This window comes from Carcharhinus amblyrhynchos, chromosome 8, assembly GCF_965287045.1.
Source record: "Carcharhinus amblyrhynchos chromosome 8, sCarAmb.v2.hapA, whole genome shotgun sequence".
Lineage (NCBI taxonomy): Eukaryota > Metazoa > Chordata > Chondrichthyes > Carcharhiniformes > Carcharhinidae > Carcharhinus > Carcharhinus amblyrhynchos.
This window is the reverse complement of record NC_137331.1, coordinates 111913172-111930445: the sequence shown is the minus strand read 5'-3', so window position 1 is coordinate 111930445 and position 17274 is coordinate 111913172. Positions and strand designations below refer to the sequence as shown.

Here is a 17274-nt window from a genome sequence, read left to right as displayed (position 1 = left end):
AAGATGTTCAAGCTGACTAACAGCACTAGCCTGACCTGGTTCATTAAGCTTGACCTTTACCAACATGACATAACTTAGACACACGGTAAGTTACACGCCTTGCCCCCTGCAGTCATCTCTTGGGAGAAGCAAAAAAATAAAAACAGACCATTTTAAGACAAACTATGGGAAATTCTTCTGATAAATTGTTGATTTAACCAATAGTGTAATTATAATGCCAAGTTGTCTTAATTTGTAAATAAACACAAAAGTTGATCAAATCAAACACCACATTTGGTGTATGACACATCAGAAAGAGACTAACATTGGTCTTCTATAAACTTCATATGTGAAGTTTCATCAGACAACGAGCAAGATTATGCCTCTGGTTAGTGATCTGGAGTTCTTCCTCATTTATTTAATTCAATCTTGGAAAGAGGAAGTACACCACAATTTTATGTAATACTTGAACAGAGTTTCCAGTATTACGAAACAACTTGAGGACAGACAGCTGGAGCTGACACTGAATCGATAATCAGAAAAATAATGCCCTGAAAAGACATGAACACTCTTTGTGGAGCCATTCTTGTTGGGAACTATTCTATTGGATCACCATACCCAATAATAATAATTGAAGTCAAGTAGTTACTTTCAAGAACAAACTTCAGATTTATGAGCTGAGCTGGCTTTATCTGCAAAGATTTAGGGGAACTTAATTTATTCACCTTTAAGTAAGCTGTTTGTGAAACTGTACAGAACAACAACAATTCCTACCAATCTCCTATCAGACCCACAAACAAGTTTTTGGTTTGATTTGCTGTCACACCTATTGGGATACAGTGAAAAGTATTGTTTTATATGTGCTATACAGACAAAGCACATTGTTTGTAGAGACAGTGGGGAGAAGAAAAGGAGAAGGTGCAGAACGTGTTACAGTCATTGCTAGGATGTAGAGAAAGATCAACATAATATAGGATAGGTCCATTCAAAACTTTGATGGCAGCAGGCAGAAGCTGTTTTTGAATCAGTTGATACATGATTTCAGACTTTTGTTATCTTTTTCCCAACAGAAGGTGGTGGAAGAGTGTATGCCCTGGGGTGCATGGGGCCCTTGATTATGCTTTTCTGAGGCAGCAGGAAGGGTAGACAGAGTCAATGAATGGGAGGGTGGTTTGTGTGATGGACTTGGCTACATTCACATTGTTTCTTGTAGTCTTGGTCAGAATAGGAGCCATATCAAGCTGTGATACTTCCAGAAAGGATACTCTCTATGATGCATTTGTAACCAAAAAAAAAATTGGAGAGCACCATAGCAGTCATGCTCAATTTCCTTAGCCTCCTGAGAAAGTAGAGGTGTTGGTGGGCTTTCCTATCTGCAACATTGGTGTGGAGGGACCAGGATTGGTTGATGATGATCTGGACACCTAGAAACTTGAAGCTGTTGACCATTTCCACTTCATCCCCATTGATATAGACAGGGGCACATTTGCCACTATGCTTCCTGAAGTTGATGATCATCATCTTCGGTTTACTGATGAGAGAGAGATTATCAATGCACCATTTCACCAGATTCTCTATCCTTTTCCTGTACTCATCATTGTTCGAGATAAACAAATAAACATGATGGCATCGGGGCATGCTGACTTCTTGAAAGCTGTTTCCAGCATATCCTCTAATTCTTTTACCCGTGTTCTATGCTTTTTAAAATAAGTTCAGAGAGGAAATACAAGAGCTCTGTTTGGACATATACAGATATTGATTAATCCGTGTGGGTATTCATACTTATACGTTGGGTGAAAAAAAGCTGTGGTATTGAAAATTAAGCTTGTCACCGGGACATCCTCTACTGGCATATTGGATGACAGTGCTTGAATTGATATCATGCATTGATTGCTCCTGATTCTAAGGCTTACCCTAGTGTGTGTGAGGCACATCACACTAACCAAATGTTGGAGAAGGTTGCTTTTGCTGTTTTAATACTTCTTCCCCCACCAAACAAGTTTTCGTGGAATGGTAACAAAATTTAGTGTAGTATTCCTAGAATATTTAATGTCCTATTGCTCTGTACTGGAAGAGTCTACACCAGGTTTCCCTGCATCTGGATACTGGGCACATTAAAGATTATAATTCCTTTCTAGGAAATTTGGTGAGCTCAGTGACCACTGTAATTGAATTCTGAACGAACGTGCTGAGTTAAAATTGTAAATGAATCAAAGAAACCAGGACAACTTTGCAGATTCCCAGTATCAGAAAGATTCTGTGACAATATATGCATACTATGAAGCCTCTATTGGTTTGAGGCCAAAAACACACTTAGGTGCAATATAGGATACTGACTTGCAGTCCTTAAAGAAAATCACAGAGAACAATATAAAAATTAAAGACATTGCAGTGAGAAAACAAACTCAAAATCAAAACCACTGTAGGAATGTTAAAATTTTATTTCTTGTAGAGCAAAACAGGATACTATTTGTGATGAAATGGAGGTTAAAAGAACTTGCATTCCACATACAAATTAGGCTGAGATTCAACAAAGCAGAAAGCTTGCTCTGAAATCTGAAAATACAGAAGGACACAGACCCTGCCCAAAAATGACGACATTCAAGTTTTAGAGAGAATTCCAATCTGTACACGGATGCTGACTGACTGAAGAACATGTAGTATTGGAAGAGGTAAAACAACAGCAGAAAATATGAAGATGTATAAAAAAGCCATCTTTATTTTTCCAGTTCTGCAAAACACAGGCAAAGCACTAATGATTAAATAGGAGCCTAGATTATTCTTCCAAACAACACTGGATTTTTGTAATAACGGAGTAGGTGGTTGGGTCAGCCTGTTGTCCATTTCAAAAAAATTGCCAGTGGCACATTCTTCTGTCCATCCTGCTGTGTGCAAATGTCCCATTTGTCAGTCATTGCCTCAGCTTCCCCAGGAATAACGTCTGTATCGAAAAGGTTTGAAGTCTTTTGGTGGCAGCAGCTAGATTGAAAGCATTGCAACATTTAAATTCTCTTTCAGTTGTAGGCCTTTCCCACTGCTGTTCCCTTTCGGAAGATTATTCAAAGCGAGCACCTGCTGTGCTCTATCCCTGACGCTTGCAATTCTGCTGTTGCAGCTCCAGCAGCTGTGGGATGACAAGATCCAGGAGCACGTAATCAGCAAGGGGTTCAACAGAATTCTGGGCTCTGGCATCCTTCCGAGTGCCTGCTCCCTTGTACATCCCTGTCTCCGCCTGCTGTGGATCTTCAGCTGTGAGATGCTCACCAGCAAGTGACCCAGAAACCTGCCTACTTAGTGAAACCAACAAGGTGAGTATTTGCACAGCACGTGTTAAGAATTCTCATGTTTCTTAGTGAGCCTCCACTTTGCCAGCAGTGCAGGCATACCCTCCTCCTCCTAGGCCAGGTCAAAGCTCGCTCCTGAAAATGCATGATGGTTCTCAGCTTTGTGAGTCATCCAGCTGGTTTTACTTGCTCACACCTGTTGTGATTGAGTTTGTCCTGCAATGACAGACAGGAAGAGTGCAGATGGGAGCGTTGATATTTATGATGGTGATGAGGTGTGGCAGGTGTGAGGCTTGCATGGGAACTGGAGTGTGAGGAGCATCGCAGCTACAGGGGGAACATGGTGATTGTGGGAGGAAGGAGAGAATTTGGTGTCTGGTTTTGGTAAAGGTCTGTGTAGCTCAATGGGAGAAAGGGCTGGGGGTGCGAGGGGATCTAGTAGGAGATTGAGTGTCATTCACATATCCTGGTTGAGCAAAGATGATCATTAGTCTTCTTCCAACACTGCTGTCCTCTTCTGGAATGTGCTTGCGCTGACCAGCATTGCCACTAGATCCCATGATGTGGAGATATCAGCATTGGATTTGGGGGGGAGGTGGGGGGAGGAGGAAGCTGGTTTTGTGAGACTGCTTACCGCATCCCAAGCAGGGGTGGTGATCCTGCTGGAGGGTTGTCTGCTGGAGCATGGGTAGAAGATGCCCAGTTTCTGCTCCACTCCATCCTGCGCCCCGAAAAGCACAACGCTGCTTTCTTGCTTGCCATCATTAGCAGTTGTTGTGGAACAAGTGCCAGGGAGCCGTTTATATGTAGCTCCTCAGTGCTTGCTGCAGTTAATTCGTTGCGGGGCGGTAAAATCAGAAGGAACATGTCATTCTCATGGGCATAAGAAGTATTACTAATGAGACATAAGATTCAGCCCAAAAATACAGCAGCACCATCAGCAGGAATCATTCCATTTTACACGCCTGAATCAATACTCAACCAATTTTTCTTAATATTTTGCCCAATAAGTTTCAGCCATCAATCCAATCATGATAAACAGAAGGAAACGCTGCCTATGGAATAGTGAGGGGAATCAGCATCTTCAGAACAGATGGAAAGTAAGTTGGATAAAAATTAAATCAAAAGAACATGGGCAATTTCTTTTCTCACATATTTGCCATGTTCATGTGCTAAGATACAATACAATAGAAGCAAAATAGTCGACACTGAAAATCTGAAATCAAAACAGAAAATGCTGGAAAACACAGCAGGCAGCATCTGTGGAGAGAGGACATTAACTCAGTGCTACCACACTTGCTGAGTTTTTCCAACGTTTCCTGTTTTTATTTCTGTTACAATACAGGATACCGATACAATGCTCATTTAGTGGGCTTGCTGCCTTATAATGGGAAGCCTCATATTATGTACCTGGATGGAGGACCACTTAAGAATTTTACATGTTTTCACAGCACTTCATTAGTCTCAAGTAGAATGATTAAGTTTGTAATATTATTCACTATTCTGCATGATCAAAGAACTTTAAAAAAAAACCTAACAGTTTAGGAGCTCATAAGTAGTACACAGTTATACAATTTAATAAAAAAATATGGTTGGTATGACCTGGACTGTTGTCTCTTGCAGTCATCTGCATCACTAGAGCCATCTGCTGACGTTCCGATAGTGGATACCCAATAAGTATGCCACCAAGCGTGGCTTTGCAAACGGGAACTGATTTCTTGTTTCCAGGCTCCTTTTTCATTTTCTTTTTCTCAGGGCCTTCCTTTTCTGAAATTTTAAAAAAATCTTAATTTACTGTTTTAGAAATAAAAACATAGAAAAACAAAATTGTGCCGAACATGCCCCTATCTTAGAGATTACTAGGTTTACCTATAGCCCTCTATCTTACTAAGTTCCATGTACTAATCTAAAAGTCTCTTAAAAGACCCTATCAAATCTGCCTCCACCACTGTTGCTGGCTGCCCATTCCATACACCCACCACTCTCAGTGAAAAGCTTACCCCCATCTCCTCTGTACCTACTTCCCAGCATCTTAAACCTGTGTCCTCTTGTGGCAACCATTTCAGCCCTGGGAAAAAGCCTCTGACTATCCACTCGTTCAATACCTCTCAACATCTTATACACCTCTATCAGGTCACCCCTCATCCTTCGTCTCTCCAAGGAGAAAAGGCCGAGCTCCCTCAACCTATCCTCATAAGGCATGCTCCCCAATCCAGGCAACATCCTCAAATCTCCTCTGCACCCTTTCTATGGCTTACACATCCTTCCTGTAATGAGGTGACCAGAACTGAGCACAGTACTCCAAGTGGGGTCTGACCAGGGTTCTATATAGCTGTAACATTATCTCTCGACTCCTGAACTCAATCCCTTGATTGTTGAAGGCCAGTTCATCATATGCCTTCTTAACCACAGCTTCAACCTGCGCAGCTGCTTTGAGCATCCTATGAACTCAGACCCCAAGATCCTTCTGATCTTCCACACTGCCAACAGTCCTACCATTAACATTATATTCTGCCATCCTATTTGACCTGCCAAAATGAATCACTTCAGACTTATCTGGGTTGAACTCCATCTACCACTTCTCCACCCAGTCCTGCATCCTATCAATGTCTTGCTGCAACTTCTGACATCCCTCCACACTACCCACAACACCTCCAACCTTTGTGTCATCAGCAAACTTACCAACCCATCCCGCCACTTCCTCATCCAGCTCATTTATAAAAATCACAAAGAGTAAGGGTCCCAGAACAATCTCTGGGCACTCCACCTGGTGACCGACCTCCATGCAGAATATGACCCACCTATAACCACTCTTTGCCTTCTGTGGGCAAGCCAGTTCTGGATCCACAAAGCAATGTCCCCTTGGATCCCGTACCCCCTCACTTTCTCAATCAGCCTTGCATGGAGTACCTTATCAAATGCTTTGCTGAAATCCATATGTACTATATCTACTGCCCTTCCTTCATCAACATATTTAGTCACATCTTCAAAAAATTCAATCAGGCTCGTAAGGCATGATCTGCCTTTGACAAAGCCATGCTGACTATTCTTAATCATATTATACCTCTCCAAATGTTCATAAATCCTGCCTCAGGATCTTCTCCACCAACTTACCAACCACTGAGGTTAGACTCACTGGTCTATAATTTCCAGGGCTATCTCTACTCCCTTTCTTGAATAAAGGAACAACATCCGCAATCCTCCAATCTTCCACAACCTCTCCCATCTCCATTGATGATGCAAAGATCATCGCCAGAAGCTCAGCAATCTTCTCCCTCACCTCCCACAGTAGCTTGGGGTACATCCCATGCAGTCCCGGCAACTTAACTGAATCATCTATTTCTAAAAACCATTTCTTCAGCTTACCTCAGTACAATAATGTATTAATAATGCATGATCTATGTATAATAATAACAATAATAATGCATGAAAACATATGAGAAACACTCAACAATTCAGAATAATCAGTCCCAGTTTGTTTATATTTGAAGGAGGTTGGATTAAAAGGGGAGGAAATTATCCTTCAGTGTACCAGGCCTTGGTCAGATCCCATCTGGAGTACTTCATTCAATCCTACACACACTACCACAAAAAGTACAGGAGTGCAGTGCAGATTCACCAAAATTATACCAAGGCTTAAAGGTTAAATTGAGGATAGACTGCAAAAACATGGATTTAATTCTTTTGAAGAATTTGATTCTGGTTGAGTTATTAAAATGTTAAAGGATTTATGCAGAAAATTATTTCCTCTAACCTGAAAATCAAAAACGAGGGGTAATAATTTTAGAGTTAGGCTATTTAGGCTAAAAATGTTGCCCCTTAGTGCCCCAAGATGTATAGGATAGGAGGATCAGTGGGGTAAAATGTGGAGTTACAGGGATAAGGTGGGATGCTCTCCGAGAGGCCACGCGGACTCAATGGGTCGAATGGTCTCCTTTGGCACTGTCAGAATTCTATAACATCTTGTCAATAGCGCCCACCTCACCCTAACATAAATCTCATTCCATTTTCTATTGTCTTCAGCTCTGATGAAGAGTCAGACTCAAAACATTAGCCCTATTTCCTCTTCTGCTGTGAGATTTGCTGATATTTTTCAGCTTTTTGTTTCTGTTAAGGTGAATGAAGTTCGTCGACATCATCAGCCTACATATAATTAATTTTACTAGACACTTCATTAGAATGGCAATATGTATTTTGATTTTAAGGTATAACGTGCAGGTATTAAAGGTGGCAGAAATGAAAAATGACTGAGTTAGGATAACTTGACATGAGCAAAATGAATCATGGGTTAAACAGCAGAGAGAAGGTGCAGCATGCACTGCAATCATCTCTTTGCAGAACAGAAAGCCTGAGCTGAGAGAGATAAGACAGCTGGCGGAGTGATTAACTGTATTTCTGCAGACATAATAGGCCCTTAAACGAGTGTCAAATCACAAGACCTTGAGCGTAGCACTGATTACACCAGTTGACTCTAGGAATGTTTAAGCTTAAAATAGTTAAGTGAGATTACCATGGATACAGAAGTATAATGAAAGAATGGTGAATGGAGAAACCTTGAAGAGGTGAGGCCTACAGTCTGTACAATAGAACGAAACAATGTTGGTTTCAGTCATTTCTTAGACAAGTAGAATAGCACACGGAGCAGCAGTTACCTGCATCTTATGAACAAAGTAGTTGCATCAAAGATGCTTGCATAAATAAAGAATCCACTACTGTTGTGGCCAGCTGAAACATAAGTTCAAGCTCAACATGCCCAAGATTCTGCCCAGTTGGCAGTTAAATGCAAATATACATGAAGATGATACATACCTGCATGATGATTGATAGACCACAAAATAGGACAGAAACTACCCTTTTATTTCTTAAAGTATTAAAGGTTACTGAAACTGGACACTTAGTTAGTTACTAATTAATGAAGTTACCTGGAGCAGCTATATTCTTGCACAACTCACTTAAAAATCATGAGGGGCCAGAACAGAGTAAATGAAGAGAAACTGGTCTCACTTTTGAAAGGATCGAGAATGATGGGGCACAACTTAAAAAGTAATTGACAAAAGCAGTAAAAAACTCGAGAAAAAACCTTTCCATTTAATGAATGAGTGTGATGGAAGCAGGTTCCATCGAAGCACAGAAAACAGAATTAGACTGTTGTCCAAAAAGGAAGATCATGCAAAGTTATGAGGAGAAGTTGGATGATTGGCACCAGGTGAATTGCCAATTCAGAGAGTCAGGGCAGACATGATAGGCTGAATGGCCTCCTTTTGGGCTGTAATAATTATGATTTTGTGAAATCTGTTTCCGTGGCAGACCTGCAAGTTAAACCTCGAGTTTTTTTTTGCATTTTCAATGACAGAACGCAACTAAATAGGTTAAGTAGCAAGTGTGATTAGCTACAGTGTGCTGACAGATTGTAGCATACTGCATACACCAATGAGAAGTCAAAAAGATAAGCTGTCACAACCATTAAATAATAACAACCTGGAATTAGATATAATTTTCAAGTAACAATTATTTGAACAGGAGAAAGACATTTTCACAAAAGTTAGCAGCATTTACCAGAGTACGTCCTATAAGGTGGTATTAATCGTTCTCCCCAGGTTTCACTCGAGTGTCCTGGATCTGAATCTAAAGACCAAGAGAAATAGAAAATGTAGAGTAAGAAACAGATTTAACGTTGACATATTTTGTTAGCAAATTAAATCCTGTATTTAATAAGCTAGATAACGGCAGTCTATTCAAAACCTTTTACCTCAAGACATTGAGCAATTTTGTGATCTTTTAAATAGAGACTGCATACACACACTTGCAAATGTCCACGCCCAAGCACTGCCTACCACCCCCCACCCCCCAACTTTTCCACTGTGAACACTGACCAAAATGGCTCAAAAATTTGCCGAGGAAAAGTTGACATAATCTGAGGAACGAGATTCGGCATTGATCATCTTAAAATATCAAAGATGTGAGTCTTTTATTTGTTGGAGGATAAAGTTCAAAATCCCACAGTTTACTAGGCTGAAGTAATGAAAAACAAGCTTGCGCAGTATTTTTCAACAGCCTGGAACTCTTTCTTTCTCAAGGTCAAAATACATTGTTTAAAAACATGTGGCTCCTGTGAAGTCTATTTTTAGATCCTTTCAAACCAACATTTCAGAAACTAAATTTCCAATCATGTGAATCTGGTCAAGTGGAATGTTCATAGCTAGCCAATCAAATAATAATTTAAGTCATGTGACTCAAAACTAAACTAAAAGGGACTTTCCTTTCTGTATTTATAAGATGTGTAACTGAACTGGGAATGGTAGCACAGTGGTAATGTTACTGGACTCTCAATTCTGACAGCAGACAAATGCCCTGGAGACCCGAGCTCCAATCCGACCAAGACTGCTGATGAAATTGAAATTTTAATAAGTCTGGAACATAGAAACTAGAAGCAGGAGTAGGTCATTCGGCTCTTTGAGCCTGCTCAGCCATTCATTATCATCAAATTCAATATCCTGATGCTCCTCCTCCACCATCACCATTGCACCCCCCTCCAACCCCGGCCATATCTCTTGGTCCATTTAGCCCAGCGCCATATCTAATTTCTTGAAAATTGGGCAATGTTTTGGCCTCAACTACTTTCTATTGTACTGAATTTCGTAAGAAGTCTCACAATACCAGATTAAAGTCCAACAGGTTTATCTGTAGCAAACACCACTAGCTTTCAGAACTGGTTGTTCCTTTGTCAGATGGGTGGGAGTTCTGATAATGAACAGGACATATAAACACACAAACTCAATTTACATGAATGATGACTGGAATGTGAGTCTTTACAGGTGATCAAGTCTTAAAGTTACAGACAACGTGAGTGGAGAGAGCATTAAGCATTAAGATGTATATTGTTTTCAGACTGGAACGTTACTGAGATTTTGCAAGTCCAGGCAAGTTGTGGGGGTTACAGATAGTGCGACATGAACCCAAGATCCTGGTTGAGACCATCCTCACGTGTGCTGAACTTGGCTATCAGTCTCTGTTCAGTGACTCTGCACTATCATGTGTCGTGAAAGCTGCCTTGGAGAATGCTTACCTGGAGGTCAGAGGCTGAATGCCCATGACCGCTGAAGTATTCCCCATCAGGAACAGAACAGTAAATTTCACCATCTCTGGATGAAGAAAATTCTCCTCATCTCAGTTCTAAAAGGGTTACCCCTTATCCTCAAACTATAACCCCTAGTTATGGACTCCTAGCCATTTAGAACATAAGAACATAAGAAATAGGAGCAGGAGTAGGCCATCTAGCCCTTCGAGCCTGCCCCGCCATTCAATAAGATCATGGCTGATCTGTCGTGGCTCAGTTCCACATTCCCGCCCTCTCCCCATAATCCTTAATCCCCTTGCTTATCAAAAACCCATCAACCCGCGTCTTAAAAATATTTAGCGAGGCAGCCTCCACCACCTCAACGGGCAGAGAATTCCAGAGATTCACCACCCTTTGAGTGAAGAAGTTCCTCCTCAACTCCGTTCTAAACCACCCCCCCTTTATCTTGAGGCTGTGCCCCCTAGTCCTACTGTCCTTTCTGAGCGGGAAGAGTCTCTCCACCTCTATCCTATCCATCCCATTCATCATCTTATATGCCTCAATGAGATCTCCCCTCATTCTTCTAAACTCTAACGAGTACAAGCCTAATTTATTCAGCCTCTCCTCATAGCTCAACCCCGGCATCAGCCTAGTAAACCTCCTCTGCACTCCCTCCAAGGCCAAAATATCCTTGCGTAAGTGAGGCGACCAAAACTGCACACAGTACTCCAGCTGCGGCCTCACCAGTGCCCTATACAGCTGCAGCAAGACCTCCCTACTTTTATATTCAATCCCCCTCGCTATGAAGGCCAGTATCCCATTAGCCTTCCTGACCACCTGCTGCACCTGCAGGCTGGGTTTTTGTGACTCATGCACAAGGACCCCGAGGTCCCTCTGCACCGTCGCCTGCTGCAGTTTTTCACCACGTAAGTAATAGTCCTTCCTACCATTATTCCTACCAAAGTGGACCACCTCGCATTTGCCATTCTTTCTGAATCCACACAATCTAACCCTGTTAGAATTTTATAAGTTTCTACAAGATCCCCTCTCACTCTTCTAAACTCCAATGAATACAATACTAACTGACTTAGTCTCTAAAGACCATTCTCAGGATCAAAAGGCATTTCTCAGTCTTGGTGAAAACGAAGCTACTGGATTGTTGTAAAACTCATCTGGTTCACTATTATCCTTCAAGGAAATCTGTCTCAGAAACTCTACAATGCAGGAGGCAACCATGTGGCACAAAATCTGCACCAATTTACCAACAGAGCATCTCACTTAGCCCTATCCCTGGAGTCCCACATATTTACCCCATTAATCCCCCTAACCTGTTCATCTTTGCACACTAAGGGACAATTTAGCATGTCAATCCAGTTAGCCTGCACATCTTTGGAGTATGGGATGAAACTGGAGCACCCAGAGGAAACCTTCACAGACATGGGGGAATTAATCCAAGGCTGGAATTGAATCCAGGTCCCTGCCGCTGTGAGGCAGCAGTGCTAACCACTGTGCTGCCCATGCGTCCTTACCTAGTCTGACCTAGATGTGATACCAGACCTACAACAACGTTTTTAAACTCTGAACTGGACAAGCCACTATGTTGTAGCAAACCACTACAGAAAAGTTAAATAACGTTAAAACCAACAGCTTGACTGTCACACTCAGAATCATGCCACACAGCCAATGCCCCAGGCTCGCCCATCACCATCCCTGAGTGTGTCCTGTCCATCAACAGGACATACTTAGAGGGGCAGTAGTATACAGTCGAGACTGAAAAGCCTTGGTAGCCCTCAATGTTAACTCTGGATCCCATGAAGTCTTGTGACATCAGGTCAAACTGTTTCCTTGCCTGATTACAAACTGTCATTTGCCCATTACTCATGAATCAGTCCTCCTCCATGTTAAACACCCCTTGCAAAAATCACTGAATTGTGGCAGAGGGCTTTAATTTCCATCACCAACAATGGCTAGGTAGCATCGCTACTGGCAAGCAGGCAAAGTCCTGAATGGTAAAATAGGGCAAAGTCAGTGTGGTTTCATCAAGGGGGTGTCATGCATAAGTAGGATTAAAACAATGAAGGTTTGAGAGAGAAAGGCAGACATTAGGATGAAGTAAAAGCAGGGAAAAAGCGAAATCTATCTATAAAATCTGTTAGAATTCTTTGAGGAGGTAACGAGCAGAGAGTCAGCGGATGTTATCTACATGGATTTCCAGAAAGCCTTTGACAAGGTGTCACAAAGGAAGTTGCTGAGTAAGGTAAGAGCCCATATATTACAGGCAAGGTACTAGAATGATTGAAGATTGGCTGACTGGCAGAAGGCACAGAGGGGATAAAAGGGTCCTTTTCAAAATGGCAGCTGGTGACTTGTGGAGTACTGTAGGGGTCAGCGTCGGGGCCACAACTTTTCACTTTATACATCAATGATCTGGACAAAGGAACTGAGGGCATTGTGGTTAAGTACATAGGTGATACAGACACCATTGGGGGGATAGTAGTACTGAGGAGGCAGGGAGGCTGCAGAAGGACTTGGACAGGTTAGGAGAGTGGGCAAAGAAATGGCAAATGGAACACAACATGGGAGGAATACAGGCGTACACTATTTTCTAAATGGGAGAGAATTCAAAAATTGAAAGTGCAGAGAGACTTGGGAGTCCTAGCTCAGGATTCTCTTAAGGTTAACTTGCAGATAGTTAGGGTGGCAAATGCAAAGTTACAATCATTAGCAGGAGAGACTAGGATCCGAGGGCACAGCCTCAGAGTAAAGGGGCAACCTTTTAGAACCGAGAATTTCTTCAGCCAGAGGATGGTGAATCTATGAAATTCACTGTCATAGAAGGCTGTGGAGGTCAGGTCATTGAGTGTATTTAAGACAGAGATAGATAGGTACTTGATTGGTAAGGGGATTGAAGGATATGGGAAAAGGCAGGAGAATGGGGTTGAAAAACTTAGCCACGATTGAATGGTGGAGCAGGCTCAAATCGGCTGAATGGCTTACTTCTGCTCCTATATCTTATGGTCTTATGAAACACCTACTAAACTGGGCCTGCAGCAAGTGGCGAGAGAACCAACAAAATAGGGGAAGTCAAGTTGACTTCAACCTCATCAGTCTACTCAATGCAGATACACCAGTCCCTAACAACTTTGGAATGTGTGACCAGTGCACAGTCCTCATGGAGACAAATTCCATCTTTACACTGAGAACACCCTCCATCCTATTGTGTGACACCACCACTGTACTAAATGAATAGACTCAGAACAGGTCTAGCAGCTCATCTGGACATCTACTCAAGAGCACAAGAAACAGGAACAACAGTAGACACCATGGCTAATCAAGCCAGCTCAGCCATTTAGTATGATCACAGCTGATCTGGGCTTCAACTCAATTTTTCCAAACACTCTCTATATCCCTTAGCTCCCTGAGTTACCAAAAATCTGTCTATCCCAGCCTTAAATGTTTTCAACAATGAAACATTCCTGGGGTAGAGAATTCTAAAGATTCACAAACCTTTGAATAAAGTGACGCTGGATCGCAAATGATCGGTCCCTTATTCTGAGATTGTATTCCAGTGTTTTAGAGTCCCCAAACATCTGAAACAGTCCAGTGTTCATCCTATGTAGCCCCTTAAGAACTCTGTAGGTTTCAATGAAACAATTTTTGATTCTTCTAAAATCCAGAGAACGCAAGCCCGATTTACTCAGCCTATCATAAGGCAAGCCTCTCATCCCAGGGGCCAATTTAGTGAACCTTTGATGTACTACCTCCAATGGAAGTATATCATTTCTCAAATGTGGCCTCCAAAACCTGACACAGCATTCCAGATGCGATCTCACCAAAACTCTGTAATTATAGCAAAATTTCTTTATTCTTATACTCCAAGTCCCTTTCAATAAAGACCAACATACCAAGGGCCTTCCTAATTGCTTGCTGTACCCATATGCTAAGTTTGTGCTTCTTGTAAGGGCACACCCATTCTCTTTTGAAGATGTACACTTGCATGTTTCTCGCTTTGTAAAAAAAAATCAGTTTTTTATTCTTACATTCTTTTAAATGTTCTGAACAGAAGACGACTTCAGCAATAACCTGTTTACCAATGTTCAGTCTGTTCTGTCAGGGCTGCTCAACTCCAGTCTTGGTCCAAAAAAAATGAATAACTTCAAACTTCCCTATACTTTACTTCATCTCCCAGCCTGTTGCCTATCCACTTAGCCTGTCTATATCTGTTTTCACCCTTCATGCCCTTGCCACGGTTTATCTTTCAACATGGTCTGCTGGATACCAAACTATCAGCAGCAGTAAAATTGTATTAAATCACCATCTGTCACCAAGCCAGAGTATGAACTCTGGTTCACTGGAGAGTGCAGGAGAACATGCAAAGAGCGGTATACCTAAAAATGAGTGAACAATCTGGGAAAATTACAACACAGGGCTACATGCACACTAGCCAAAGGAAGTGACATAAGATAGACAGTGACATGACCTACTACCAAAGAAACATATCAAAACTTGCTAATCCTGCCACACCCAACTGTGAATGATGATGGACAATTAAAGAACTAACAATGGAGGCAGCTCCACACAACATTCTCACCCTCAATTATGGTGAAAGCCCAGCACATCAGTTTAAAAGATAAGTATCTGTGACCATCTTCAACCAGGGGTGCCAAGTAGATGATCTATCTCTGGCTCTGACAACCAACACAGATGCCAGTCTTCAGCCAATTTGATTCACTGCATGTGATATCAAGAAACAGCTGAAGGCACTGGATAGAAAAAAGGCTGTGTCTCATAGAGATTCCAGCTATAGTACTGAATGCCTGTGTTCTGGTAATAGTTGTGCTCCTAGCCAAGCTGTTCCAGAACAGCTACATCCCTAACATCTGTCTGACAATTCAGACTATTGCCCAAGTATGCCGTCTCCACAGAAAGCAGGATCAATCAGGATCCTGTTTACCGATGTTCAGTCTGTGTTCTGCCAGGGTTGCTCAACTCCAGTCTTGGTCCAAAAAATGAATAATTGCAAAAGATTTTTAAAAAACTAAAAGACTAAGAAAGTGATAAAGAAAGGGATCCTCTTAGGACGAGTGATCACAATATGGTTGAATTTCTGATACAGATGGAGGGTGAGAAAGTAGAGTTCCAAACCAGCGTCCTCTGCTTGAACAGAGGGGAGTATGATAAGATGAGGGCGGAATTGGCTAATGTAGACTGGGGGCGCAGACTGCTTGGTAGGACAGCTGAGGAACAGTGGAAGATTTTTAGGAGATCTTTTTCAGTACTCGGCAAAAATATATTCCAGTGATAAAGGAGGACTATAAAAAAGGGATAACCAGCCATGGATATCGAAGGAAATAAAGGAGAGTATTAAATTAAAAACTGATGTGTACAGAGCTGCTAAAAATAGTGGGAAAGATTTAAAAAACAACAAAGAATGACTAAGAAAGCGATAAAGAAAGGAAAGATAGATTATGAAACTAACCTAGCTCTAAATATAAAAAATGATAGTAAAAGTTTTTACAAATATATAAATAGAGTGGCTAGAGTGAATGTTGGACCCTTGGAGGACGAGGGGGGGAATTTAATGGTGGGAAACGAGGAAATGGCTGAGACCTTAAATAAGTTTTTTGTGTCGGTCTTCACGGTGGAAGACACAAATAGCTTACTGAATATTAAAGATAGAGGGTTGGTAGGAGATGAGGTCCTTAATACGATTACTGTTATTAGAGAGGTAGTGCTTGGTAGACTAACGGGACTGAAGGTAGTCAAGTCCCTGGGACCGGATGGAATGCATCCCAAGGTTCTGGAAGAAATGGCAGAAGTAATAGCAGACGCGTTAGTAGCTATTTATCAAAATTTGCTGGACTTTGGGGTAGAACCAGCGGATTGGAAAATTACTACTGTTTCGCCGCTGTTTAAAAAAAGTAGCAAACAAAAGGCGGGTAACTACAGGCCTGTTAGCTTAACGTCCACAGTTGGGAAAATGCTAGAATCCATCATTAAAGAAGAAATAGCAGGACACCTAGAAAAGAACGGTTCGATCAAGCAGATGCAGCATGGATTCATGAGTCATGTTTGACGAATTTACTGGATTTTTATGAAGATGTGACTTGTGCGGTAGAGAGGGGAACTAGTGGATGTGGTGTTTTTAGATTTCTAGAAGGCATTTGATAAGGTGCCTCACAAAAAGTTGCTGCAGGAGGTTATGGTACACGGAGTTGGGAGTAAAGTGTTAGCTTGGATTGAGGATTGGCTATCTAACAGGAAACAGAGACTTGGAATAAATGGGTGCTTTTCTGGTTGGCAGTTGGTGACTAGTGGCGTGCCACAGGGATCAGTGTTGGGGCCTCAACTGTTTACCATACACATTGATGATCTGAGGAGGGGGCTGACTGTAGGGTAACAAAATTTGCTGATGACATGACGATGAGTGGAAAAGCAAATTGCATGGAGGACGCGGAAAGTCTGCAGAGAGATTGGAGAGGCTGAGTGAGTGGGCGAGGACCTGGCAGATGGAGTATAATGTTAGCAAATGTGAGGGTATCCAATTTGGAAGAAGTAATAGCAGGATGGAATATTATGCAAATGGTGAAAATTTGCAGCATGCTACTGTGCAGAGGGACCTGGGGGTCCTTGTGCACAAATTGCAAAAACTCAGTCTGCAGGTGCAGCAGTGATCAAGAAGGCAAATGAAATGTTGACCTTTATCGCGAGGGGGATAGAATATAAAAGTAGGAGATCTTGCTGCAACTGTACAGGGTATTGGTGAGGCCGCAACTGGAGTACCGTGTGCAGTTTTGGTCCCCTTATTTGCGGAAGGCTATACTGGCCTTGGAGGGAGTACAGAGAAGGTTCACCAGGCTGATACTGGAGATGAGGGAGTTAGCTTATGAGGAGAGATTAAATAGACTGGGCCTATACTCGTTGGAGTTTAGAAGGCTGAGGGGGGATCTTATA

At 41.9% G+C, this 17274-nt stretch overlaps 1 protein-coding gene across 4 annotated transcripts in view; it reads right to left on the bottom strand.

Annotated features, from left to right (window-relative positions):
- ankrd12 (ankyrin repeat domain 12) overlaps positions 1–17274 on the bottom strand; it is a 222177-nt gene that overhangs the window by 40588 nt on the left and 164315 nt on the right. For 3 of the 4 annotated variants that reach the window (XM_080194653.1, XM_080194655.1, XM_080194654.1), the window contains 2 exons: positions 8820–8888; positions 4866–5030 (listed from right to left, as the gene is read on the bottom strand). In XM_080194653.1, coding sequence (XP_080050779.1) covers positions 4866–5030; positions 8820–8888 — 234 coding nt within the window. The remainder of the gene's footprint in view (positions 1–4865; positions 5031–8819; positions 8889–17274) is intronic. The other variant, XM_080194656.1, reaches the window with a different exon arrangement.